This window comes from Phoenix dactylifera, chromosome 4 (assembly GCF_009389715.1).
Source record: "Phoenix dactylifera cultivar Barhee BC4 chromosome 4, palm_55x_up_171113_PBpolish2nd_filt_p, whole genome shotgun sequence".
Classification (NCBI taxonomy): domain Eukaryota; kingdom Viridiplantae; phylum Streptophyta; class Magnoliopsida; order Arecales; family Arecaceae; genus Phoenix; species Phoenix dactylifera.
The window spans coordinates 1,052,570-1,079,162 of NC_052395.1; the positions used below are offsets into that span (position 1 = coordinate 1,052,570).

Below are 26,593 nucleotides of genomic sequence, written 5' to 3' on the forward strand. Positions count from 1 at the left end.
AACGAGGAGGGACTCGTGAGTAGGGAAGAGGAGGAGAGGGAAGGAGGCAGAGAGGCTGGGGAGAGGTCTGGTGGTGCATGGCCAGGGAGATCCGGCAGGAAGCGAGGTTTGGAATGGGGTGCCGGAGAGGAGTGAGGCGATGGCATAAGGTGGGCTGCTAAGGCTTTGATCAAGATGTAATGGCAATAAAATCTTTTTTTATAAAATTAAGATATCTACTTGAATGGCTCCATCTCGTCTTGCAGTCATTTTGACTGTGAGTCGACTTAGTGCAAGATTGCTCTGAGTTACAACCTGATGAACAGCTCAACATTGCAATTTGAGTTGCATGCATCTAAACAAGCGCCTGGCTGGCACCTACAACTTGAATTGCATGTGACTCCATTTACAGGATTCCAAAGTCCAAATAGCCCCTCAGTGCAATGCTTCATGAGTTTCTTTGATATTCAACTTATATGCGTGTGTATGTGTGCACTTGCACGTGTGCATGCGTCCTTGTGTCCGTGTGTACTTCTTTATCTGATCTCTATGTTTGTCTGCTTCTGTGTGCATGTGCGGTTGCATGCGTGTGTCTGCGTCTGTGTGCATGCACAGATGCATGCTTGTGTCTGCGTCTGTTTGTGCACTTCTTTATCTGCTCTCCATGTGTATGCTTCTGTGTGTGTGCTTGTGTGTGTATGTGTCTCCTCTATGTTTGTCTGCTTGTGTGCTTATGCATGTGCACATGCATGCATACTGCAGTTGCATGCGTTTGCATGTGTGTTTTTGCATGCTTGCGTGTCTGTATGTGTATTATGTATCATCTAACTTTTTGGATGCTTACATAGTGCCTAGGGACCTAGTTCCCAGGTAGAACCTATGAATGCTCGCCTAGCACCTAATGTACCTTGAAATGTTGACATTCTCAGGATTATTTATAATCACTAATCATTCAACAACATTATCAATCTTCTAGGCTTGAATTATAGGGACTGGATTTCCTTCTTTATATGTAGTGGTAGTTTGCTTATGCATTATTTAGAAAGCTTCTTCCTTTTAGCTGTAGTTAATTACCTACATCAACTCTCTTTGGTCTTTTATCAGATATGATCAGTCATATTGAGTATCATGATAATGTGTAACTATTTGAAATCTTACTTAGAAGTTGGTGATAGTATGAAAATAGATATATTGTGTTATATCTTCAAGTACCCAAATTTGAAATCTGTGGATCATATGGTTGCTTTTAGTTTGATAAGTTATCAAACTAGGTCGATGTCTTTTTTGGTATTTTGTTCATTTTTTCCCCTAACAAGGAACAATAATTTCCAAAAATCCATAGGTAAAAGTATTACTTTGTCCCTAAAAGGAAAACTAAGGCCTGGTTTGGCATTATTGTGGGTAGTAGAACTTTTGTTTGTGGAAAGAGCTTCGGAATCGAGCTTTTAATAAACTAAATGGTGCATGTTGTTTGTTAACTACATTTCTAAAGCGTTGTAGAATTTTAACATATGTTTAATTAGTAAACCGAGAAAGTGCTTTTAGTATCACAAAATGATAATAAAGGATATTACATAATGCTTTCAATTGGAAATTGTTTATACTATCAAGAATTATTATTATAAAATATTCTTATTTATAAATTATTTATTTTGATATTTAACCTAATAATTGAATAGATAATAGATTTTAAAGTTATTATGAAAATAACAATATTTTTAATATTATATTATAATAATATTATCGTAATATAATAGTATAATATTATTGTTTTAGCATACTATAAAGTATTATATTGTTATACTATAATAATATAATAGTATTAAGATATAATTATGGTAATATAATAATAAAGATTAAATAAAATATTATTATAATATCATATATGTAATATAATTTTGTATTATTCTTATATTATATTGTACTATAAATTGTTATTATAAAGTGTTGTTAACTTATAAATTATTGTTAAACTAATTTTAAAAAAATTCGCTGCAGGGACTCAAACATGGGTGTCTCATCTTAAATAAACAGCTACCAATACATTCAAGTGGAGCTTTTGCTCAAAAGCTTTTCCTTAGTAAATCTTTTTTAGCTTTTGGAGGAGCTAGAAAATTGTTTCAAAATTTTTACTAATCATCTCAAAATCATCCAAAATAGCTTCTGGCCTTCCAAAAGCAATGCCAAATGAGACCCAAATTATAATTTCCAGCAACTAAAAGGAACATTGATCACTGAAAGTGAAGAACCTACAATAATTTTTAATATGGAGCTTTACATTCCCGCATGTAAGTGATGGCATTCAAAAAAATGGTAAAAACTAAAAAATTCAAACTGACGTAGTAAGATATTTGAATGACTTAGACTCGTATGTCAACTATTTTGGTAAGTCATAGTATCGTATAGTTAATGCAGCTCTTGAATTTCATTTACTCTACCATCCATGACTGTTTGAACTTTCAATACAGATAAGAGGGCTGCAAGCACCTTTTTTTTAAAAAAAAAAGATCTGCTGCATTCCCTCTCCATGTAACTAAGTATCTTCAAAATACAACTGACCAAAGAATACTCTAAGTTGCGCTAGAGCAAGATATGTGCAATGCAGGTGAATCCAAGCAGAGCATACACAAAATGGGAGCTGCAGAAAAGGCATGCAAAATTGTTGGGGATAGATTGAAAATATTATATAAACTGCTGTGTGGATGGAGTTGCACTCCTCAACATTCCAATTACGATAGTAGTAATAGGCTTTTCGACTTCATTCCTTGTTCAATGGCTATTTAGTTTATGCCTTTATTTTTATTCTTTTGATCTAATAAATTGAAGGGTGAACCTTGGTGCAATGGTAAGGTTGCTCCTTTCTAACCTGGTAGTATGGATTTGAACATGTAAATAGCCTCTTCGTACGTGGGGATAAGACTGCATACATCTGATGGTCTGACCCTGCAATGGCAGGTGTTTTGTGCACTGGGCTACCCTTTTTTTTGATCCAATAAACCATCTGACTTCATTGCTGATGGAAAAAATAAGCAACATGATTTTGTTATTAATTCTAATGGGTTAAAGGGATTATCCATTGTAGCAGCACTATTAGTTTGAAACAATCGATGGCATGTCGTATAACATGCTAAAAATATTTTTGACAACCAACCATTTATAAGATGGCTCTATTATCAAGAATTAACCATTTTAGAACATTTAAAATATTTTCTTTTTCTTATAAAAAGATCGTACGCTATAAATCCTCTCTAATCTACATTGCCACATTCATAAAAAGCAAAAAATTCTATCAACAGCCTAAAAAAAACTATTATCATGTCGATAGTTTGTGGGACTGACCAATACCATGTTGAATTGATAGTTTCTTTGCGAGTATGTTCACCATATTTGTACCATAGTTGATACTTTAAAGTCCATCAATTTCATTCCAGGATTATCGTTCCCCTTGTGTGCTTCTAGAGCTGTCATTTACCAGTTGTACTTCCTTTCTTTGCCAGATACTTCAAAATGTCTCCCATGTGATGTTTGTTTTATTAAATATCAGTTTAAATGCTGTGTTCTTATTGAAAAATGCCTTTTATTGAAAAATTATGTGACCAGCTTAAAACAGCAATCAATCGCGCGACCTCCCGTAATGACATGTCAACTATCAGAGATGCACTTGAAGTTTCTGCTGAAATCTACAGAAAAGACTCAAATAATGTTCCAGATTACGTTCAACGTCATCTTCTATCTATATCCATTTGGGATGAGTTACGGTATGAGATTGATTCTAGCATTTGTTTGTAGCTGCATTATGCCTTTAAACTAATTCTTTCTTTCCTTTTGAAGTTTCTTGAACAATATTTGATTATGAAATATGAACTGGTAAGGACAAGGGGAAAAAAGCCAGCTGAAATGTATATCCAAGTTTAGGTTGTGTAGGTTAAACCCTATGTGCATTTTGCATTACTTTTTATGTTTTCGTTACATAATTTGATTATGTAAGTTAGTATATCCATTATTGCAACATAATTGCAATTTTTCATTTACATGAATTTTGGATATGGACTTGCTGTAATTACTATCTATATACATTACTGTAAAGAATGTCCGCATGTATCTTTTCTGTATTTCTCACTCTGTTTTTCTAAATATTGTTCAGTATTAAAATAATTAAGAGCCTGCAGAAGGGAGATAATTTTGTTATCACCAGAAAAGCTAATGCAAACCATCCAGAGTATTCTATGCAGAAACTGAGAAACACTGGGAAATTTCTAGTAACCAACTTCCTTGTACTTGACCTGTGGTCACCTGTGTGGTTCCTTTGTCCTTTGTCTTGGTTTTCAAAATGTTTCCTTTAAACAGATTTTTGAATTATTTCCTGCTTTCATTTCAGACAGAAATTGCTGCATCCACAGCCTGCATTGGCAACTATTGTATGGGATGAGGGACTTCCAAATTTCAGTTAATTTCTAGGGTTAAATGTGACCTTACTTGTAGTTACATGGTTGTGGTATTGTATAGTTGACAGAATATCTAGGTATTTCTCTTTTCTTTTTTATTGCAATGAGGTCTTTACCATCTCAAAACTATCCTTTGCCACTCGTCATCTTGTCCAGTTTATTCTTCATTCTAAATTCCCCTTCACAAATTTGGAACTACTATTTATTCAATCTTTACTAAGGTTCAGTGAACCGGTACCAGGACCTATACCGATCGGCGAGCGAGTCGGTATGGTACTATACCGGCACGGTATGCTTGGGCGTGACGGTTTGGAATCGGCACACCCATTTTTTTTTAAAAATTTTTTCAAGTTTAATTAACTGGTAATCCATTTTTTTCAACCTTTTCAATGATTTTAAGTATAATTTGATGTTTTTTTGATGTTTCTATGATCCCGGTATAATCTAAATGATGCATTTGTTGTTTTAAAGTGACAATAAAAATTGATTAGTGAGATGTATGCTACAAGAAGCAACATGAAATATCCTAAAATCAATTAGTAAGATATAAATATAAAATAATACAATTAATTATATATATTTAAAGTATATATATATATTGATATCTAAAACCTCGTCGAGTTGCGATGTCTTTCGTAGATATTTGGATCGTTAATATAGTCCGGAGGCACATCAGTCCACCTCTTTAAGCAAGCGACATAGTCTTGTATGTTCATCCCATAAAGAACATGCTCTGGGTTATAAGCACTCTCGGATCTTTCTGAAGCTGTAGTTCTAAGAGGTCCTCTGGTTGATAATACGGCTGTGGAGGGGTCTACCGCAATATACTGACAGCAAAATCTAACCCGTAAGATGCTCCGAGTTACATTGGGTAGGCCATTGAACGATGCTTTAAATGCACCATATCCATATCGGTATCTGTATGGGTCAGACTACCTGATACGTTTATGGATCTTACTCTACATGCAAGGTGATCTGCAGCTGCATTGTATCCTCCTGAATGACCTCGAGAAGTCCGTCTCTTATGCAATTGTATCCTTGTGGCTCTACCAGATCGTGCACTGTGGTTCCTATCTTATGTAGCATGCATAAATTGAGACTTACTGGTGAATCAAAGATCACTCTGCGGCTCTTATATACGGTGGTCTTATGTTCTCCACTCTCTAGCCAGTAGATCCATGACGATCAAAACTGTTATCGCTGTTGCTCTTGGTCTCTAAGGCCTACTTTTTAGCCCTTCAAAAGCACTTTTAGATGAAATAGGGGTGTTTGGTAAAAAATTTGGAAAGCTGTTTTAGATTTTTTAGAAAGCTAAAAAACAACCTTTTGGGAGAAGCTTCATTTTGGAGCTTTTTGGAAAAAACACTTTTAGATCCCGTCGGAAAGCTGTTTTTTGACCAAATACTCATGATAAAATATAACAATTACACAAAACGTCTCTTTATAATTCTGAAAAATCTGCAGGAGGGTGGAAAATTAGTTTACACTAATAATTATAATATTTTATACCTTTATTATTGTATTATACTATAATATAATATTATATTATATTATATCATAATACATCAATATGTTATGTTAATAATTTAATATTATATTATATTATGAAAAATTAATTTACGCTATAATTATAATATTTTATACCTTTGTTATTGTATTATACTATAAATATAATATTATATTACATTATATCATAATACATTGATATATTATGTTTAATATTTAATATTATATTAAATTATTATGCTATAGTATACAATATTATATTACTATATAATATAAAATATATTACTATATAATAATAATATTATATACTATATCAATATATTTATGTGTTAATACATACTATATATTTTATTATGCTCTATTGTTATCATACTATGCAATGTTCTTTATGGTCATTTTGTCATACCCAAAGTACTTTCTCAGTTGTTTACCAGATTCTTGTTAAAGTGCCACAACACTTTAGAAATGTAGTTACTAAACAGCAAACAACTTTTTATAAAAAGTTTTACTTTAGAAAGTTCTACTTCCAAAAGCTCTACTTTTAAAAAGCTCTACTGCCAGAAGCTTCCTAAATCTAAGTGAACTGCTCCTCCACACTCCATTAAGGCTCTAGGTGCTTTTTTTTTTTTTTCTTTTTTTGGTGTGTGAGCAGTTGTCTGCTTACACTTCGTGTCCTCTTTGCTTGCTTATCCTTCGTGCCCCTCTCTGCCTGGCTATATTGGGAGGATGGATGTTGCATTTTTGACCGAGTCGACCGGATAGCGTAGTGGCCTCGTCTAAGCATTTCTTGATCATATCTCTGAGAGGATGTCTCGGACAGGGGAGTTATGTGATGATTGGCTTTCTAGTGACCCTTATGATTGTGGCTGATTAGCTGGAAAGATACGTGGAATGTTGCAATCTGTCCATTATCCTACATCGATCATAGCCTGTTGGCTATGAAATGGCCGGTCGTAGAGGCAATCCTTCGCTCATTAAGTTCCGGCTCTTGCGGCTTGCCCATAATCCATTCGATCATTGGATTATCCTCATCGTCAACGAAAGTATTATGGATAGATCTGTGTACTTTAGTTTCATTTTCTTGTAAATGCACTTCAGCATAAACTTCAGATTGTAGTGAATATATACAAGATCGTTAAGGTGTTTCTGTATCAGACGGTTCTTTTGCTTGCTGTGGATAAGGGCAAAGGTGGATCAGTTGCACTCAACCACTTGAGAAGACCATCTGGGAGAGGATCCAGATAGCTAGCCGCTTAAGATTTCTCGCGGATAAACCAAAATAAATCTACTATTTAGCTACAAAAATATTAAAAAAATATATATATAAGATAATATTATATTAGTAATCATTTAACGCCAGGTAATAGTTATCGTTGATGTGTAATATACCTAGATTTATATTTTTTTTACTTACGACAGCTGCCGAGACTCCAAAGTTGTCAGTGCCCTATCTAAATATTTTGGTCTATGAACAGACGTGTTGGAATATGTTAATAATTGAAGATTCAGTTAACTTATACAAGTCACCTAAGTTAACTTACCTCTTCTAGATATAGGACTGTGACTTTGGATCAGGTTCTATTTTGTAAATCACATTACGTAGAGTGGCTAGAAGTTTTTTATCCATATTGATTCTAGGTATGGTGTACTGACAACTCGGGCTTACGTAGTGCAGATAGAGTTCGTAATTGTCTTAGTAAATTATATGAGTACTTGAGTAGTCTAATTTTCAATATTCTTGTTTACCTGCTAGATGCAAGTTCCTACCCATCGGGTGGTCTCCACCGCCTCTCAATGATGTCGATGTATTCCTGGGCATACGGCGAATCTGCCTTCTTTGATTTGAATCTTTGGCCTCTCTATCATTTGATACAAGAAGCCATCTGGGAATATCTCTTGCTGTCTACAGCTCGAAGCACTTTGTACGATGGTAGATAGCCTTCACTAATCTTTTGGCCTGCTGCCAGAATGTTTGCCTCATCACCAAGTTCTCAATAGTGTTTTCTTCAGTGCCTGGCGCTTACAAAATTCTACTTTTCCACCACTCAGGATTGAAACATCTGACGTAGGGCTATTAAGTACAACGTAGTTGGCAGCAAATCGTGTCACTCCTGGTCTTAAGATCTCTCCTACGTATCTCTTCATCGACACACGTATGGTTATAAATATATCTGATGATGGTTTGAGCTGTCTCTACTGTTTGCTACACTTTATGAATCTTCGCAATTTCATCAACACGAGTTGATAAAATGTGCAACATATAAGGTCCAGAAGATGTGGCCCCACTCCATCAAGATTTCTCCAGCGGTATATTGTGGCGCATTATCAGTGATGACCTACACAACATTCTCCTCTCCTACTTGATCAATCACCTGTATCAATCTGAGGATGTACATGGCGTTGTGCACCTGATTGGAAGCATCAACAGACTTATGGAAGGAAGTTTTGCATCATAATATATCAAGAAGTTGATAATGCTCCGTTGGTAGGATCGATCCAACTATCAACATCACCGTCAATTCATATGTGGGTCACTTGTTTTTGTATAAGACAATCTACTTCTCTGGCTCATTATTGTCAAAAGCTCACCGTAGATGTCTTTCGGTCCTGAAGGATCTACACCGAGGCCAGCATGTTGTATAGAGAAAATGACCGACCTATATTATGTATTGTCTACCACATTCGCTGGGATGTGGCCGAAGAATCCGTATTCAATAGCTCGCCACATATCCTTCTTATCCTTCTTTAGCATTGTGTCAACTCTCTGCGGCTTCAAATCTTTATTGGAGGAGGCATGCAGATCTAAATCATGGATGGTGGCGTCTGGTGGAATCTCTCTGGAGGACTTTTTTTACCTACCATAAGTCTGCAACATAGATGCAATACGGCCACGTTTCTGTTGACGGTCTTCCTAATTGAGGAGATCTTTCGAACTCTGGATTTGCTCTGCTGCTCGCAAAATCGGAGCCCAATCGTCGTTTGAGAGTCCAAATGAGTCTTATGCTTACCACTTATCCTACTGCCATTGATTATCCAGGTTGCCCGAATAGTAGCTGGATCTGTGCCTCGTTATCTGGAGCAAACATTCCTCTGACTTCTTGGAGTGATAGGAAGGTACCTTTGCCGCTCCGGCGGTTCACTTCTGCCTTTTCGAAATCTTCTCCTTCGTTGTTTTGCAGTCAGCAAAGTATTTTCATCAGTTGTCGAGCTTCTTGTGAGTATTTTTGGTACATAGATATGTCGGTGTAACTACCAGCTAAGTGCTGCTTCAATCTGTTATTCTTTTTTTTGAATTTTGTGATCCATCAGTTGCACTTCAATGGTGCCGACTTGAGACATTGCTTACGGTCCCAACCAATGTTGTGGCTCCTTTTTTCTTGATGTTCCATTCCTGCAAGTTCACCAAGTACGTCACTTTATTAATTATTTAAAAATAGCAAATTTTGTTATGATAAAGATAATATTTTTTACTTAGAAAATACATCAGATTTTTTAATATAGTACTTATTCATATTTATTTATTTATTTATTTTAAATATTTTTAATTAAAAATAGTTTAAATACCATAAAGGTCAGAAAATATTTTTTTTACTTCAGAAAATATTTCTGAAATGTGCATTATGTACTACTAATTTTTTAATTTTGGTATTAATTATATATATTTAATCATTTTTTAAATAAAAAATAATTTTTAAATATAAGTATTTTAAAAAAATTAATTTGAGCATTAGGTCTATGTAGAATTCTATAATGGGATGCTAATATTTTTTTTTTAGGGCCCGCCGGGGCATGCATCAAAGGCTATTATTTTTCATTTTTTTTCAAATTTAGGATAGGACACTATACAACATTGATGCATCAAAACTTGAATAAATGGACACCCAGATTTAGGCTGGAGAGTAGCTTGCATGCCCCTAAATACGTTTCTGATTTTACATTTTTTTTAAATTTTATTTTATTTATTTTATTTTTTAATCCAAAAATATATTTTTTATTTTTTAAAATTATATATAAACCGAAAATTAATCTTGTAGATCATTCGTAGATCTACAACATATCATAAAATTAAGCCCAAAATTACAAATTTTGTCAAGATCTTTACTTATTTTGCAAATTTTCAAGGTATTTTTGCCATCAAAAAGAAAATAAGATATGAAGAGGGAAGCATACCTTATTTAGGGTTGGATTTTCTTTCATTATGCGAATGAGCGTATTTTTGCCGTCGGGAAGGAGAAAAGTATTCGGATAGGTTGGGAAGGTCGAAGAAGTTGTCGGGCCTTCCCAGTCAACTTTTAACGCAAAAGGAAGGGGGGAGTGGGGCTGGTTTTGGAACCGGTCTGACTTGGTGCCAACCGAATGGTTTGCACCGGTACGGAACCAGCCTGTTCAGATTGGAGTCTGGATGGTTCTCGATTGGTTCCGCCCCGTTCTGGCCGATTTCTATCGGTTCGGAACTGGTTCGGGGCCGGTTCAGAGTTGGTTCCAAAAAAAAGAAGGTGAACCAACCCAGAACCCACAGGGTCTGCTTGGTATGGGCCAAACGGGGCGGCTTGGCCTGGTTCGGCGGACCTTGATCCGTACTCATTATGAAGTATACTACAGGCCGGGTTTCTTCTTTACAGATTTGCATGTTTGGTTTGATCCATTCTTTATTTCTTCTATTTTGTACTGCTACTTATTCACTTATCTGTAATGGTTGTTTTGTTCTTTAGGTTGCTAACTGCGATATGGTTGTTACTTGATTCACAAAATTAGTTTTGTCTTTCCTTGTTACTTGCTGTATGTAATATGTGCTTTCGTGTCATGTCTTCAAAATTGATCCTTTATTGTTGTTCATATATGTTTAGAATATATAGCATTACGTTTTTCATTCTAGGTGGTTTCTTGTTCCTAACTCAAGGCATTACTGTGCAGTTAAATACAGTCAGAAGGGTAATCTAGTATCATGAGTTTGTGGTATATTTGTTGCTTGAAAACTTATATAAAATTGAATCTGGAATTTGTAACCCTAATCTGTTTCACTTTTTTTCATATTAAATAGTACTCCTTTGTAACCAAGGATTTGCAAAGCCAGCAAATAATTCTGGGAAAGGCTTAATGGCTATGGATATGGTTTCTTGTATCGTAATAGCCATGAATTTTTTGTTAATAACTTCATATGCTATGCCTTTGGTTTCAAAATTAAAATCCAGGGATCTACCAATATGTTTGCTGATTTATGTTTTTATATTTGCTTCTCTTGCAGATTTTGGGATGGCTATTTTGAATATTAATGGAGCGTTCTTCAAACAAGTAAGTTCAACTTGTCTGATTGTTTAAATTTGATAAATGCTATTCTGTCATTTATACTTGGTTAAATGTTGAACCTAGAGTATGAGCTTAATAACACATTCATATGGAGCAAAAGATTGAATTCTTATATCGTATCCGTTTCAGTAAGGTGACGCTACAATACTACTATTACCCATCTGCAAAGTTCTAATTAAGTACCTTTATTCCAAATGAAGTACAATACTAAGCAGACTGTTTCTACAGAAGTAACATTGAAAATAATTGTGGAAAGTATAAAGTTTCTTTTGCCAGTGTGTAGACTGGTTACTTACCTTTCAGGTCTATTTGATTGCAAATCTTATATAGATTTGCAAGACTTAGGTTTTTTTGGGAAATTTATGAATATAGCTAAAACAACTAAGACTCAGTCTCTCTTTTAAATTTAATCAACAAACCAGGTGGGATATAAAAAATTGATAATGGGATAGATACTGGTGGCTCTTGATTAAATCTTAGAGCTTTCATGAGATATTAAAGCAAAGAATATATAGCCCTTCTATGCGGTGCAGATTCAATGGTCTGCATGGCTGAATCTGCACAATGAACAGAATGCAATGTGTACAGATTGCTTGCAAGTAAACGACAGAAGCAGACAGAATTGTGCACCTGTTCTGAGGCAAGAGAAAAAGAAAAAGGAAAAAGGTCTGAGGCAAAAGAATAATAATAATAAAAAGGAACAGACTCTTCTGCTGTCTCTGTCTGTATTCATCCTGCTTTCTTGGTCCGCTACCTGCTGAGTTCCTTCTGCTTTGCTGATTCTCCGCCTCCCTCCCTGTTTCGCCGACTTCCTCGACACTTGTTGCTGCCCCTTCGCGGAGGATTCTGTCTTCTCAAGAAGATTCATGTTTTGGTGATAGCTGAATGGAGCAATCCGTACTTTCACTTTTTAGAAGAACAATATTGAGATGGAATTACAGTTAGGCTTACTTTATATGCTCTCCATTTTTCGTGATTTTTTAATGGTATTCTTTTTGAAACTTTTCCCCTGATCTTGGAGAGTTACAGAGGAATAATTGTATGGATTAAGCTGAGGATTGATAATGTTCAAATGAAACACATCAGTCCTTTGATTCTAAATATGTGCCTTTTCTTTTTTAATACTTCCTCCTCCAACCTCTGTCCACCAGCAACCTATTGGAGTCCTTTGAGAATAACTGGTTGGACGTTTTTACTGGCTACTACTGTGGCCTCCATAATAGGTAATGTATGAGGTGGGGCTTCCTCTCTTTTTCATCATCACGGATGAGGTTGAGCACAAGAACAATTGTATCCATCGAAGACAGACGAAGGGCTGAGGGGAACGGGGACAATATGGTGCAGGAGGTCCCAAGAGATTTGATTACTGGCTGGACATGGGTGGAGGCAAGAAGAGCAGAGGGAGTGAGCTAGGCAGCGGAAAAGTCCAGGACTTTTTACTCTCATAAGAATGGGTGCATGATTCTGTTTTCTCCTGTTTGTTTGTGTGGCAGGTGGATCATCCATCTATTGGATGGACTCGGTTGACTGCAAGCCATGCAGTCCACCAAATCCTCACCTTGGTGAGGATTGGTGCTAAAACTGCCGCTTTTCTTCCTCTTGCTTGTGGCTATTGGTGGAGTATTTGGTTAATGTTTGGTAAGCTGACTGGGGCTGTCTAATAAAGAAACTATCATACTAGTACCCACCTACTTGCTGTTTGAAGGGAATTCTCAAGTTCTCCTTGCCATGCATTTTGGAAAATGGGCTATTATGTGGTATCCTTAACATCTTGTATCATCAGTCATTGTTGGCTCTTAATTGTACTTGCCCTTTTTGATTCCCTTTTCTTTGAGATATCATCATGAATTTAGCAGTTTTATTTCAATTATCAGATTCTCATATTCAATTAATTAATAAACTTGATGAAATAATTAGTCAAAAATATCACATGAAATGTCTTCATCTAACTTTCCTCATGCTCCATGTTGCGTACACTTACTTTCAGCCCATGCACATCGTTCCATACATTCTGGCCGTGTCTTTTCTTATTCAATTTCATGAATTATCTTAATCGTGATTGTGATGACTTCCTGTATTTCTTAATACAGTAAACTTATCATGGTGGTACATTTGAATCGTTTCCTTTTTGGTTTTTATATGCTTATAAATTGCATAGTGTTGTTATTGCGGAGATAAAATGATGACCTTCTATTTTATATTTTTCAAAGACAATCATTATATGAACAATTTATGCTTTTTAGTGTTTCCTTTGTACCTCTTATATTGTGCTTTATGATGACTGATCATTAACACTGTCAGATTGGCAAATTATGTGATTCTTGTGACTGCCCAGCTCATCATAATTACAACTCATATGGTACCTGTCTACCCTTGTCTTTCTCAAGCTGTAATCACTAAACTCTTCAGTCTGACTATTCCTTCTCATTTAATCATGAAGGTTGGACTAGGACTTTCTGATACAGATTCTTGGAACATGATTGAGAAAATTGCGGAGAAAACAACCTTGGTTACAAGCAGCTTGTGAGCAAATTAGCTTTCAATCTGATATTCAAGGAGGTAAATCATGTCTCGTCATTTGTACTAACTAGTTGATCCCCATTGTTTCAGATAAAGCTCAGGGCATTGTCGTCACATATACAACAAGTCAGGGTTGGTTATTGGGGAGTCTCAATGGGCAAAGTCCAATCTCTGTCAGCATATGGCTTGCCTTCCCCACGCTCGCAAGATGTATCAGATGAAAGTCAACAACCTGCTGAGGCCTCTGGTCTGGGTCGGAGTTGGGTGCAAAGCATGTTTAGCAGAGACAGAAGTATAAGAGCCAATTCTTTTGGTCGAGTTCGTAAGTGGACTGATAGGAATGCTCTAGAGTTTTCTCTTAGAACACGTCCTGACAATGGAAATTTTATGATGCTCTAGGGTATATTTATGCTTATTAGTCATGTTGGCTTCCATAAATTTTATTCACTTCATTATTCTTTTTATCCTAGTTGCCAATGATAATACAAAGCCTGGTTCTACTCCCCACAAGGCAGACCTTCCTCCCTCTGGGCAGAAAAAAATTCAATCCAGTATGCGCATACTTAAAGGCCATGCAGGTGCTGTTACTGCTCTTCACTGTGTAACAAGAGAGAGGTCTGGGATCTTATTGGTGATCGTGAAGATGCTGGCTTTTTTATCAGTGGAAGCACGGATTGCTTGGTGATCCTTTAGTCCTAATCCAACTTATTGCATTTCCAGTCTGATTCCATTGCATTTTGTTTTCCCTTTTTCAACACTGCATGTTTTTCCACTGCAGTTTGTTTTAGTTAGATATGTCTGTCATATCCATTTAAATTTTTGCCTATCACATCAATTTCAGTTGTGTAATATAAAATATAAGATTTGATTCAGGATGCAAGGGCTTTTTTTTTTTTTTTTGTATTGAAGCATATAATCATGCCCTTCAATTTCTACAGGTTAAAATTTGGGATCCTAGCATGCGTGGGTCAGAACTTAGAGCAACACTAAAAGGACATACACGGTAATAAAACAATGTCTCTTCAAAATCTTTTCCTGTTTATATTTTGCATACAATATAAGATCTAGAATGATCTTATAAGTGTGCTATATTATTTTCCTATTCTTAAGCTATTCTTGTATCTTAATAAGGATGGCGTACTCTGTCACTTGTTCGAGAGGTTACTGTTTATTTTGTATTTTCCAATTGTATTTGATCACTGAAGTTTCTGTGGAACCTTGTTTAGAGAGTATAAGTAATGTGGTGCAGTAAGGGTTTGGTGCAATTCTCCGCTTTCATTGTCCATTAATTAATTACTGCACAGTTTTATATTTACAGTTGTGGGCAGCAAAAGAAGCATAATAACAAGTATTGACGAGCAAGTAGAAGGGGTTGCCATGGCTAGGATTCTTCTAATAGATTAGGAATTAAATGAGAAGAGCAGAAGAAAAATTTATCAGAAATTGGTCTTTTACTTATCATAATTCTCTTTACAACCCAAACAAATTCCATTTATTGCATTCCAATGATATTTGATTTCTTTGTGAACATGTTCATTTGAATACCTTGATTAGCATACTGCTATAACAAACAACTAACAAAGATTACTGCATTGTGAGAAGAAAGTTGCCCTACATTTAATCACTAGTTAGGAAAAGTTATCCCAATGTTGTGAAGCAGGGAATGGAAACATATAAGGCCAACAAAAAGCAAAATGACTGCTGAAAAGGTTAATATACAACTAAACAGCACAAATTGGTTGCTGCTATCAACTAATAGTAACATGCATGGCCGGCAGAACCGTTCCGAACCGTCCGGTTTGGGCTGTCTCGAGCCGTACTGACGGCGGACCGGGACGGTTCCGGCAACGAAACCGAGACTGGCGATGGAGGGAGAGAAGGAGAAGGAAAAGAGGAAAAGAGAGAGCGGGGGAGGGAGAGGAAGGAAGAGAGGGGCCGGCCGGCGGAGGGGCTCCACCTCTGGTCTTCTGTTTTATTCGAAACAAGGGCCTGAAGCGGCCTCTTTTATTTTTGTGAATTTAAGTGAAAGTCGGCAATGGGGACCTCCTTCGGGGCTCTGTTTCGAATGAAACAGGGGACCAGAGGCAGAGCCCCTCCTCCGCGGCTCCCCGGCCTCTGTCTCCTCCGCGCGGCGGCTCTCCGGCCTCCGCCTCCTCCACATGGTGGCTCTTCGGCTCTCCGTTGGCCTTCTTTGGCGTTCTCTCTTTTTCTCTCTCCCCTTTTCCCTCTTCTCAGCCTCTTCCACTATGTCGTTATAGGGCTGGCACGGCATGGCGCGGGGTCGTACCGACCCGTGCCGCCGGACACTCGGTCCGGGGCCCGGTACTGGCACAACAGACATTGGTAACATGTCTTAAAATTCTCATATGGCAGCCTAAAGAATCATATTAGTAGTTACAGAACTGAGCAATTGGTATTCTCTATAAACCAGCAATCAGCATTGTAAATAGCTTATGTTACTCTGAAGGCAAAGAAGATGCTGCCTTCTTTTGCTTTTAGACACTATCTACATACAGCTAGAACATATGTGAGATAGTGTAACAAAGTACCAAAGTATTCCAATACAGCCAGAGTTGACCAGTAAGGTGCTCTTCAAGTTCAATAAGAGTTCAAAGTTCTATAGATCTAATAAAGAACAGCCTCTGAATTCCTTTAATATTAGTAAGAGGGGCTTCAGAAAATCTGATAAGTAATTTTTCCCATAACTAATTGTTCTCATGCAATATCTAAATAGAGAGCAGCCTTTGAATTCCTTTACCAATCAGTTTGAAAAATTTTGCACAAAATTGTGAAAAGTTTGTTGTTGAATAAATTTATTATATGCTTGATGTATTGAAAAGAACTAAGATTCCTCATACTCATTGGGAATATCTCTTTTAACAGATAGGTATTGCATTGTATTATTTTTGAACATAGTTATTTTTTCTTTTCCATTTTGCCAGTGGTCTTCAAAATTACACCTAGAATACCTTATTAGACTTTTTCGCATCTTTGCATCAGTTAATCCCAAAGGTTGTCATGTTGGATGCTTGAAGGGACATTCAAACTCACACTGGCTTGGAGTAAATTATTTATTTTTAAGATTTTCCATCATACATTTCTGCCCTGTCTGGCTTTAGCTTATTGGCCAAACTACCAGGTAGTGTCATAGGTGAGAGGTGGATGAAAATGAAAAATAAGAAGGAAATTACATGAATTGTACAATCATAAATTTTTCTGATTACATGAATTGTACAATCATAAATTTTTCTGCCTTTTCTAGCTACTGGTAGCATCATATTACAATTTAGGCAGGCATATTTGGTCTAGTGATGCAACTTTACAATCAATTTTTGACTTATTTTTTTAGGGTGTATTTTGATGCCCATTTCTTGTATCCATGTGATATCTGTAAAGTGGGAAAGGCTGAGGGCAGGAGGAAACAGACATGGGGATTGTCAGATGGGGTACTGAAACTCACCTTTTCCTATAAAATTGTACCTTAAGATATGGGAATTCTCAGATCTGCATGCTCTTTTGATCCTACCTGCTTTCTTCTTCTAACCCTTTCCAACCTATGTGTGGATATTACATAAACAGGGGATTCAAGAATCTGGGTTGACCCCTGGTCATGAAAGAGAAAGGAGACGTTGCATAATTATGAAATAATAGAACACTTGTTTTTCATAAAATACTGATAATGAAATACTATTTATTCAAAAAAATTCTTTTATAATAGTCTAACAACTGGTTCACCAAGTTGTGATGCCAAATGGTATAACTTATCTGAAGATTCATGAGTGACAAGGAAGTACATATTTCTTCAAAAGGTCTCCAAATTGTTTTGGAATTGATGTCATCTTCCATTTTCTTGAACAGTTGGACCCCTCGAGGATGCAAATGTCTTAGTTATTATGCCCCTATTTTGGTTTTTCCTTATTTATTTAAGTAATAATGTTGTTTATTTTTCAATGGGTCAAAATAGATAAGTGTATGTTATTCATTCTTTTTTATTAACTTTTGTTTGTTCGCATAAGATATTGTGATGAAGTCCCTTCAGTTGCAGAATTTTCTTCTCTTTTGTCGCAGGCCTGTTCGTGCAATCAGCTCTGACCGTAGTAAAGTGGTATCGGGATCAGATGATCAGTCTGTTATAGTTTGGGATAAGCAAACATCTCAACTTCTCGAAGAATTGAAAGGCCATGATGCTTCGGTCTGATTCTTATGATTCATTATATAATTTTTGTGCTATTTTTTTTTTTAATTGAAAGCATTTGTACATGGAAATAGAAATATGGTCTACTGTTTCTCTCAGCCATTTTTTCAGAAATATTTTTTAATTCTCAATCACGATGCATTGCACATGAGTCCTTATCTTATTATGAATTAATGAAAGTTATAACTTTATGCAATGTTATAGTGAGCTCAATACTAGGAACTTGTTTTAGTTGTTTTAGTTGTAAGCATCTAGTCAAAATGTTTCCACATAAAATGGTCAGACTATAAATAACATATTATGCCATACTGCTCGGTCATAAAATCATGTCCAATATGGTGATACATCATATCAAGCATTCAAAGATATACAGATTTGTCAAAAGGATGCTAAGTTGACACAAGAAACATTTGAAATATCCCACTGTTTTCTAGCAAGGAATGCTGTACTGCCCGATTCGGGGCGCCCTAAATCGTACCGAGGGTGGGACCGGCATGGTTTCGCTCCTCGGTTTGAGAAATCCGGTGAGGGGGGGGGGAGGAGAGAGAGGAAAAGAGAGGGAGAGGGAGAGGGAGAGGGAGGGAAAGGGAGAGGGAGGAGGAGAGAGGCCGAGAGAGTGAAAGGGAGAGGTCTTTTAAGGCCCCTCTCCTCCTACGTAGTGTAACTGGGGTGGAACCCCTATTTTGAAATGAAATAGGGCCTTTTCCCCTTTATATATATATATATTTTGATTTTTTTAAGCGAAGTCGCCTATTTTGAAATGAAATAAAATAGGGCTTTGTCCCCTATATATATATATATATATATATATATATATATATATATATATAGGGGACAAAGCCCTATTTTATTTCATTTCACTTAAAAAATTTTTAAAAAAAGTGAAGTCGACAGTCGCTACCAACTTCACTTAAAAAAAATTCAGAAAAAAGGGGATGTAACCATTGTTTTGTTTCAAAATAGGGGCTTTGTGCCTATTACGCAGCGCCAGAGGAGAGGGGGCTTGAAAGCCCTCTCTCTCCCTCTGTCAGTCTCTCTCCCCTCCCTCTCCCTCTCTTCCTCCCTTCCTCTCCTTATCCTCCCACTCTCTCTTTTCCTCTCTAAATGAAATTACAGGACTCTGCCCCTGTTAACGTAGTGCTGGAAGAGAGGGAGCTCGAAAAGCCCTCTCTCCCCCCTCCCTCTCCCTCTCGCTCCTGCCCTCTTTCTCTCTCGTCTCTCTCCTCCCCTTCTGGTTTCCCTTTGTCAGTACGTGCCGGAACGGCACGGCATGGTACTGTAGCAATTCGTATTGCCATTCTACCGACACAGGTGTCGGTTTCAGATACTACGGACCTTGGTACTTTCTGGTGTCTTTGCCTTCAAGGCTGACATGCTACGACTGTTATAAACATGTTTTATTCAGCTCACCTACCATAATCCTCGATGATCTTGCACATGGAAGTAGGTAGAGATATCCGAAACCAATTCATTTCAACACCAAAAAAGGGACGTCATGTTATCAGATTTATGAAATCATTTAACCTTTTGAACCTGAATGTAGCATTAAATGCCTCATGCCTTTTATGCAAACTAGATGGACTAAACATTAATAGATTTTGGACATAATTTAACAACAAATATAGACTCAGCAATCGACACATGCTCTTGAGACTCGAGAGCAAATTCTTCGAAACAAATATGTAAAATCTTGTTTGTGTGGAACATTGGGAAACAAAGAGGTTCATAGTTGCATGAGTTGCATACAACAGAAATGTAAATGCTGAGGTGGTTTTTAGGGATAGAAAGGATATTGTGAAGAGTGATAAAGAACCGTGGGAGGCCAAAGTGGTTAGGAACAATTTAACATGATATATGCTTGTAAGTCAGAGGATTTTGGGGCCCCCAAAAGTAGAACCATGGAATTGTGTTGTAAGGTTCGATTGGAGAAGGGGACCCAAGATCATACCAACAGAACTTAAAAAATTGGATATTTTGCTACTATAACAGATGGATGTTTGCTAAAATTGTGAAGAAAGATTAATAACACCAACTGCAATATGTGCAGCGATGCTTCTTTTTTGTAGTTATAGTTTAATTATAAAATTGACAACATAAATTATTTTTTAAAAATTAATTTTAATTAATGAATTATGCAGATGATAATCTCTTCGTCGCACATATGCCAAATTTTAAAATGTTAAAATGAATCTGTTCAAAATTTCTTGACTCAATCTCTTGATTTCAAACATCACTTCATGTAATTGTACAACTAACTCTCGGTGGTATGCCGGAAGAAATCATTAAAAAAAAAGGTAATTTCAAGAAGTATTGTTAAGATCATATTTGTATGCAATAGTACACATTGATGAAGATACAGATAAAAAACCTTCAAAAATTTGAGCGAATCAATAATTTAGACCATATTTTACATTAACTTCTTGTGTTCTAGTTGTTAATCTATATATGTATATAGTATATAGTATATGTTGATGAGTCACCTATACCACTTACAGAAGATGAGTTATGAGAGGATACGATCTATTATTAGGTTTAGACATGTATATTTGTTTCCAGACTTCTGCATCAGGGGATGAGCAAACAGTCTGTGGAACAAATTTTACTATTTTTCCTCTAGAACTTCTATTTTTGAGAAGCTTTATGTTCGAAGATGGTCATGTCTCCATCAAGGATATAACAATGTTTTCTCATTCATTACAAATTGGTATTACACAATACCCCAAAGAATCACATGTTTTCAACTTATAAATATGCTAAGGAAACAGCTATACAATAATGAATAGACATGTTTTCGACTTAGAAAATGCATTTTTGACTTGTACAAATATTTCATCATTATATAATATCAAAATCATATAGTAAAATAAAAAAAAATTGAAGATTTCATGCATGTGAGTATCAAAATACAGAACTAAGACCAAGGTCACATTGTTACAGAAAGCAATACATGCATAATATGTTTGGATCTCTAGAGCAACTCTCCTGTAGTGTATATGCTGGTATACGCTGGTACAAAATGGTAACTAACTGATATTGTCTCATACATTTTTATAAATAAGCCCTAATATACTACATTAATTGTTCTGATGAGGCCACCAAAATTCTAGGTATTGTAATACAATGCATATGATGAGCAATTCTTTGATTTTCTTTTTCCCAAATATCCTGAGTAATTGTCCCGCAGGTTCTTTTGCAATGATGTTATCAACAGTTTTAATTTTAGTCATCCTCCAACACATAGATCCAGAAGATTCCCAAGCAAGTCCCAGTGTCCTTCCAATAAATTTACCTACTGTTTCTCTAATCAATATATATGTACATTTTCATTATTTTCAGTTGGTAAGATGTTAAGGGAGCTTATTTCTAAATGAGATACATCGAGTGAGCTAAGCTTGGCTATATAATTAACCTTATCAATGTAGGTCAGTTGCGTTAGGATGCTCTCTGGAGAACGTGTCCTTACAGCTGCTCATGATGGTACTGTAAAGATGTGGGATGTCAGAACTGATACCTGTGTAGCAACTGTTGGTCGGTGTTCCAGTGCCGTTCTTTGCATGGAATATGATGACTCGACAGGGAATTTGGCAGCTGCTGGAAGAGATGTGTATGTGATTATAATATCTTAAATATGCTTAATAATATAATAATGTTATGATCCCTGTTGTTTGTCTGAGTAGTATGAAGACCATTTACTCAATTTGTTTTCTAGGGTGGCAAATATTTGGGATATCCGTTCTGGCAAGCAGATGCACAAGCTTCTAGGGCACACGAAATGGATCCGGTAGAACACAAGAACTGTCTTTCTAACCTGTAATGTCTCATCAAATGTCACTAGCTGAAAAAATTTCTCTTGTTAATCATGCAGGTCTATAAGGATGGCTGGGGACATTGTACTTACTGGAAGTGATGATTGGACAGCTAGAATGTGGTCTCTTTCTCGAGGAACATGCGATGCCGTTTTAGCATGTCATGCTGGTCCAATTCTCTGTGTTGAATACTCACCCCCAGATCAAGGAATTATAACTGGTTTGTCACCATAGCTCTTAATGTGCTTTTTTTTTGTAGGTTTGCTGTACTGCAGCAGCGTTGTACATACTTTAGTTTACCCCCCACAACATCAAAAAAGATTTTTTCCCCAAACACAACAATCTGAGCAGTCATTTTATTTGTTTCAGGTTCTACTGATGGGCTTGTGCGATTTTGGGAAAATGAAGAAGGTAAGATACTTTTGAACTGTAAGGATAGCCATTAATCTGGACTTTCTCTATATTGCATGAGAATTATAATATCTTATTCTAAGTGGACAAAATAATGTCATATTCTAAGTGGACCAAATAATAATGTATTCTACACTCTTCGCTCTGCTGACATCTCATTGTCTCATAGCATATAAATGTATGCTTTGGTGAAGTAGTTGCTCTGCTGACATTACATAGAACCTGGTATGTATCTCAAAGTCACAAGGTTTGCATTTTTATTCACCAATTATGAGCACAGAGCTTAGTAGTAAAGATGTTAATTATGATAAAAAAATGTATCTTGAATTCTTGATCATATCTCATATGTCGAGACATCTTATAATACCTGCATTGCTGCTTGTAAAATCTTTGGAGAATACCGGAGTACCAAGGAAAATCCAAGACATGCATCTAACAGCAATATTAGAAGTTTACAAGTAGTCATTGCGAATAGACTCTTATGTGTGTTATTGAATGGGGTCTAAATACCACTGCCATGTCGTTCAAAATGGTATCTGCTATGTTTCACCTTCGCTCCCAGATTATTTAAAGAAAAATGATGATTCAAAACATGTTGAGTCAGCTCATGTTGTCTTGTGAGGCTACCAGAGATCAATATGACGTAAGATCATATCATTGAGGACAATAAAAATATAAAACATGCTAAGTATGTGGTTATTTAACTCTTTAAGACATTTGAGAGAGAATTTTGTGTTACATGATTGAAATCTTATAGGATCTTATGTCCGGCATTTCATACGTGTAAGTTACATTTTACAAAACATTGTTTATATATATTCTTGCTCAATGCATTGGTTTTGTGGTTTGTTTTTCGTTACCTAGTTGAACCATGGTTTACAGTACTGGTCCACACAAGACAATACCGGTTGATATGCACCAGGATTTCCAGTATAGTACAGATTTGTTATATACTGAATGGTGCCATATGAGTTACCACAAATTACTCTGTTCTCAGGTTCCATATCAAGATTTTAACATTTTTGTCTGTAAGGGCGGGCGCACTTACTAAATTTGAGCTGGATTGCCTTTTTTTAACACAAATGAAAGCTTTTGTATCTAAAAGTTCACTCACATTTGTCCATGAATTCTAGCTGCTTGAATCAGTGATACAGTTTTTCCTTGCACCACTTTGCAGCTAAACTCAGAAATCAGAATTATAATGAGGTTTATCAATCAATATACCTTTTATTGCATTGACTTTATGCAGGAGGAATAAGATGCGTTAAGAACGTTACAATTCACTCAACTTCTATCTTATCCATTAATGCTGGAGAACATTGGCTGGGCATTGGTGCAGCCGACAATTCCATGTCTCTTTTCCATCGGCCTCAGGAAAGACTTGGTAGTTTCTCCAGCACGGGATCAAAGATGGCAGGATGGCAACTGTACAGAACTCCTCAAAGAACTGTTGCTATGGTATATATCATGTTTCTCCTGATTTCAACACATGCTATCCTAAAAAGCTGCTTGGTATACGTGCATGCATGCATATATAATATGTTTTATATTGGTTTTAGTTGATTTTATTATCAATCCACTTGCTAACTTTCGAAATATTAGTACTTAGGAAATGCAGAAGATTCACAATGACATGCCATTTAACGCTAAAAGCCATACAAGGCAGAGGTGATGGGAAGAGATGCATGCTGGTTGTCTGACTGGGTGCATATCACTCTCTGTTGCAAGCTTTTCAAATTCTGGTGCTTCTGCAGATTCAACTGTACATTTAGTTTCGTGGCCCTAGTAAGAATATGTCTATATGGCTTGGATAAATTGTGCTTGGGCTGCATGTTGTTGTTCTTTCAGCTGCCATAGCCGTGTGCTCATTCAAACATTGATTATTAGGACTTGGGGATGCACATATGGTAGATTTAGTTCAGATCTGGCAGGCCTAGGTGGCTTAAAAAAAGTTAATTATGTCAATTTATGACTGGTGCAGTATTTAATATGATGAATTGTTTTAGGCTGTTAAGCTAGCTTGATGGGATGAGGGTTTCAAGGGGGTCCAGCTCGGACTGTCTTTTCTGCCTCCTTGTACTGGGTCTAAATGGGATTTAGATCCAGATTTCTTACTCGAACCATGCACTGGAAGTTTTAAGATCATGTCTAGTTTACGGTGAGACATGTTTATGGTTTCTTATATTCCAAGTTTTCTTATATTCTATGCCTTTTTGGGGAGGTTTTAACGTAGTTGGGATTAGATCTAGTTAGCTCTGCCTTGTTCAGTTCTAAATCTTGGCAGACCTAGAGAGGTTCAGCTGGTTTTGACTTTGTGGTCTTTGTTGGTTTTGGCCTGTCCAACCCATTTGTAATCATCGCTGGATAGGGTGGTGTGGCATCTAAACTTAAAAATCTTGTACCTTGCCAGTTCTATTTTTGCTAGACTTAAATAAACCTTTGTGAAGAATAGATTCTTAATTTTGAAAATTGAGCTTTTCCCAGATTCATTAAATAGTATCTGTTCTGTTCGGCTGATAAGCTCTTCCAGTGTCCAGACGGGTCCTTAAAGTTTTGGATGATCTTGTCCAATTGATGGTACTTCATATGACTATTATTAGGTATTAGAATGACTAAATTATAAGTGACATCACATGAACTAAAGTTACAAGAACAATCATGTTGTGCAAGTTGTCAACAGTTCAGCCTAGCATAAGCAAGGTATGTCATTTTCTGTACGCTACAATGTGCAACATCTGTTATGTCCAAGTGTCTGAAAGTATACTGGGTGGAAAATTCCAAAAAATAGAAGTGTTTTTAGTAACACTGCTTAAATTAGGCTGCTTCATAGTCAAGCCTACTCAAGTGTGCATGCGCATAAGTAATTTAAAGTGGGCACATTAATACAAGTCTTAATTTCCGATAGTGCATCTTGCATAAATATGAATTGTAATGTTTGTAAAATCTCCTACAATTGATATGACTTCGCTTCCATTCTATCTTTTCCAATACTTGAAAATGTCCAGTTGTAATAGAAATATTAGTGTTAGAACAATGACTAATATTTAATGGGGAAGTGAAAAGTCAGAAGCCTACTTGAAGCAAAGTATCCCAAGTGGTTGCCTGGTGCCTACTCTTCCTGGGGGATTAGTGATTTAATGATAACCTTTACCGATTTCTTTTAGGCTTACTTGTCTTTCCGTTCTCTGATATATCAGGTGCGCTGTGTAGCTTCTGATCTCGATAGGAAAAGGGTCTGCAGTGGTGGTCGTAATGGACTTCTTCGTCTTTGGGAAGCCACCATAAATATATAGCCTTGTCGAAATTCTCCTAGAAAAATTTGCATACCGGATTGCTTCAACAGTAAGAAAATTTTGTATACTTGTACAGAATACATGGGTATTCTTTTATTCGTGACCATTAGTTGGATCGTTTTTTTCCTCTGGTGTAACTATAGCCATTTTTGTATTGCAGTAAGACAAAAGTCAATATTCGGCTTCCAATTGAATCTTGTTCAGAGGGTTTACACTTTCCCTTCATATTTGTGATCACTATTTTGCTGTAAAGCCAACGGTGGGGATTGTTTTACTGATATTCTTTTGTTACTCATCAGTCGTCAAAACTTGTAAAATTTTCTTGTCCGAATTGTTTAAGAATATAGTTATGCAACTAAAAGACCTCTAGATGGGGGTGACAGAGGACTTGTCGAAAGAGGCATTTGTGTGGAAGCTCAAATGAAGTCATAATTTGCAGCATCCCTAATATATATCTAGAATTTGTTAAGCTGCTTTCTTGTACTATGGGATCCTGTATTCCTGTGTTCCATCTTTTTTTTTTTGCAATTTCAGTATAAAATCTTTTTGTGGTCTAAAATACATTTGAAATTCAATCATTTTAAATCAATCTAGAGCCCTTTGCATAGCAGCTATCTTCGAAGAATTCTATCTGAATCTTTGGCGTATGGGCCAGCATGACGATAGTGGTAAGAAACATGGAAACCCGTGTTTTCATAAGAAATAAAAGACGCTCTATTTATGTGATCTAAACATCACTCCGTCTGGTTCGCTTTAATAAACCGTAAGCCAGGAAAGTGCAAAGTGAATTAAATTATCTTCTTGTTTTCATTCTTCTTCCTCCAAGGCTTCATTGGCAATATGAGTGCAAGATAATACATGGATCCCAAATTCCAAAGATGCAACAAATAAGGATGACTGATAGATGTGTTTTGATGCCACCATAGTCAGTGAATCACCTGCGTTCTTTTGGTGAGTCACCCGCTTTCTTTTAGTGAATTAATCACATAACTCAAGCCTTCCGAATTCAGCACTGGGACTGTTGACTGGCATTATGGCAACAACAGAAAGCATCCCAGGCCAGCAGCCAGACATCATTATCTCTAACAATGAAGACAGCGGCAGTGGGTTTTTGCCAAGGGCGCCCCCTCT

At 36.4% G+C, this 26,593-nt stretch overlaps 1 protein-coding gene across 1 annotated transcript in view; it reads left to right on the forward strand.

The window, feature by feature from the left end:
* Nucleotides 1–25,910, forward strand: part of LOC103712861 (DENN domain and WD repeat-containing protein SCD1) — a 51,402-nt gene extending 25,492 nt beyond the window's left edge. The window contains 18 exon segments of the mRNA XM_039125258.1: nucleotides 3,580–3,737; nucleotides 11,176–11,198; nucleotides 11,201–11,222; nucleotides 13,539–13,596; nucleotides 13,678–13,732; nucleotides 13,735–13,760; nucleotides 13,848–14,084; nucleotides 14,251–14,362; nucleotides 14,365–14,438; nucleotides 14,696–14,760; nucleotides 17,826–17,949; nucleotides 21,375–21,556; nucleotides 21,662–21,733; nucleotides 21,818–21,978; nucleotides 22,128–22,169; nucleotides 23,419–23,627; nucleotides 25,367–25,511; nucleotides 25,623–25,910. Of these exon segments, the coding sequence (XP_038981186.1) occupies nucleotides 3,580–3,737; nucleotides 11,176–11,198; nucleotides 11,201–11,222; nucleotides 13,539–13,596; nucleotides 13,678–13,732; nucleotides 13,735–13,760; nucleotides 13,848–14,084; nucleotides 14,251–14,362; nucleotides 14,365–14,438; nucleotides 14,696–14,760; nucleotides 17,826–17,949; nucleotides 21,375–21,556; nucleotides 21,662–21,733; nucleotides 21,818–21,978; nucleotides 22,128–22,169; nucleotides 23,419–23,627; nucleotides 25,367–25,462 (1,716 nt within the window). The 3' untranslated portion in view covers nucleotides 25,463–25,511; nucleotides 25,623–25,910.
* Nucleotides 25,911–26,593: the final 683 nt, after the last annotated feature.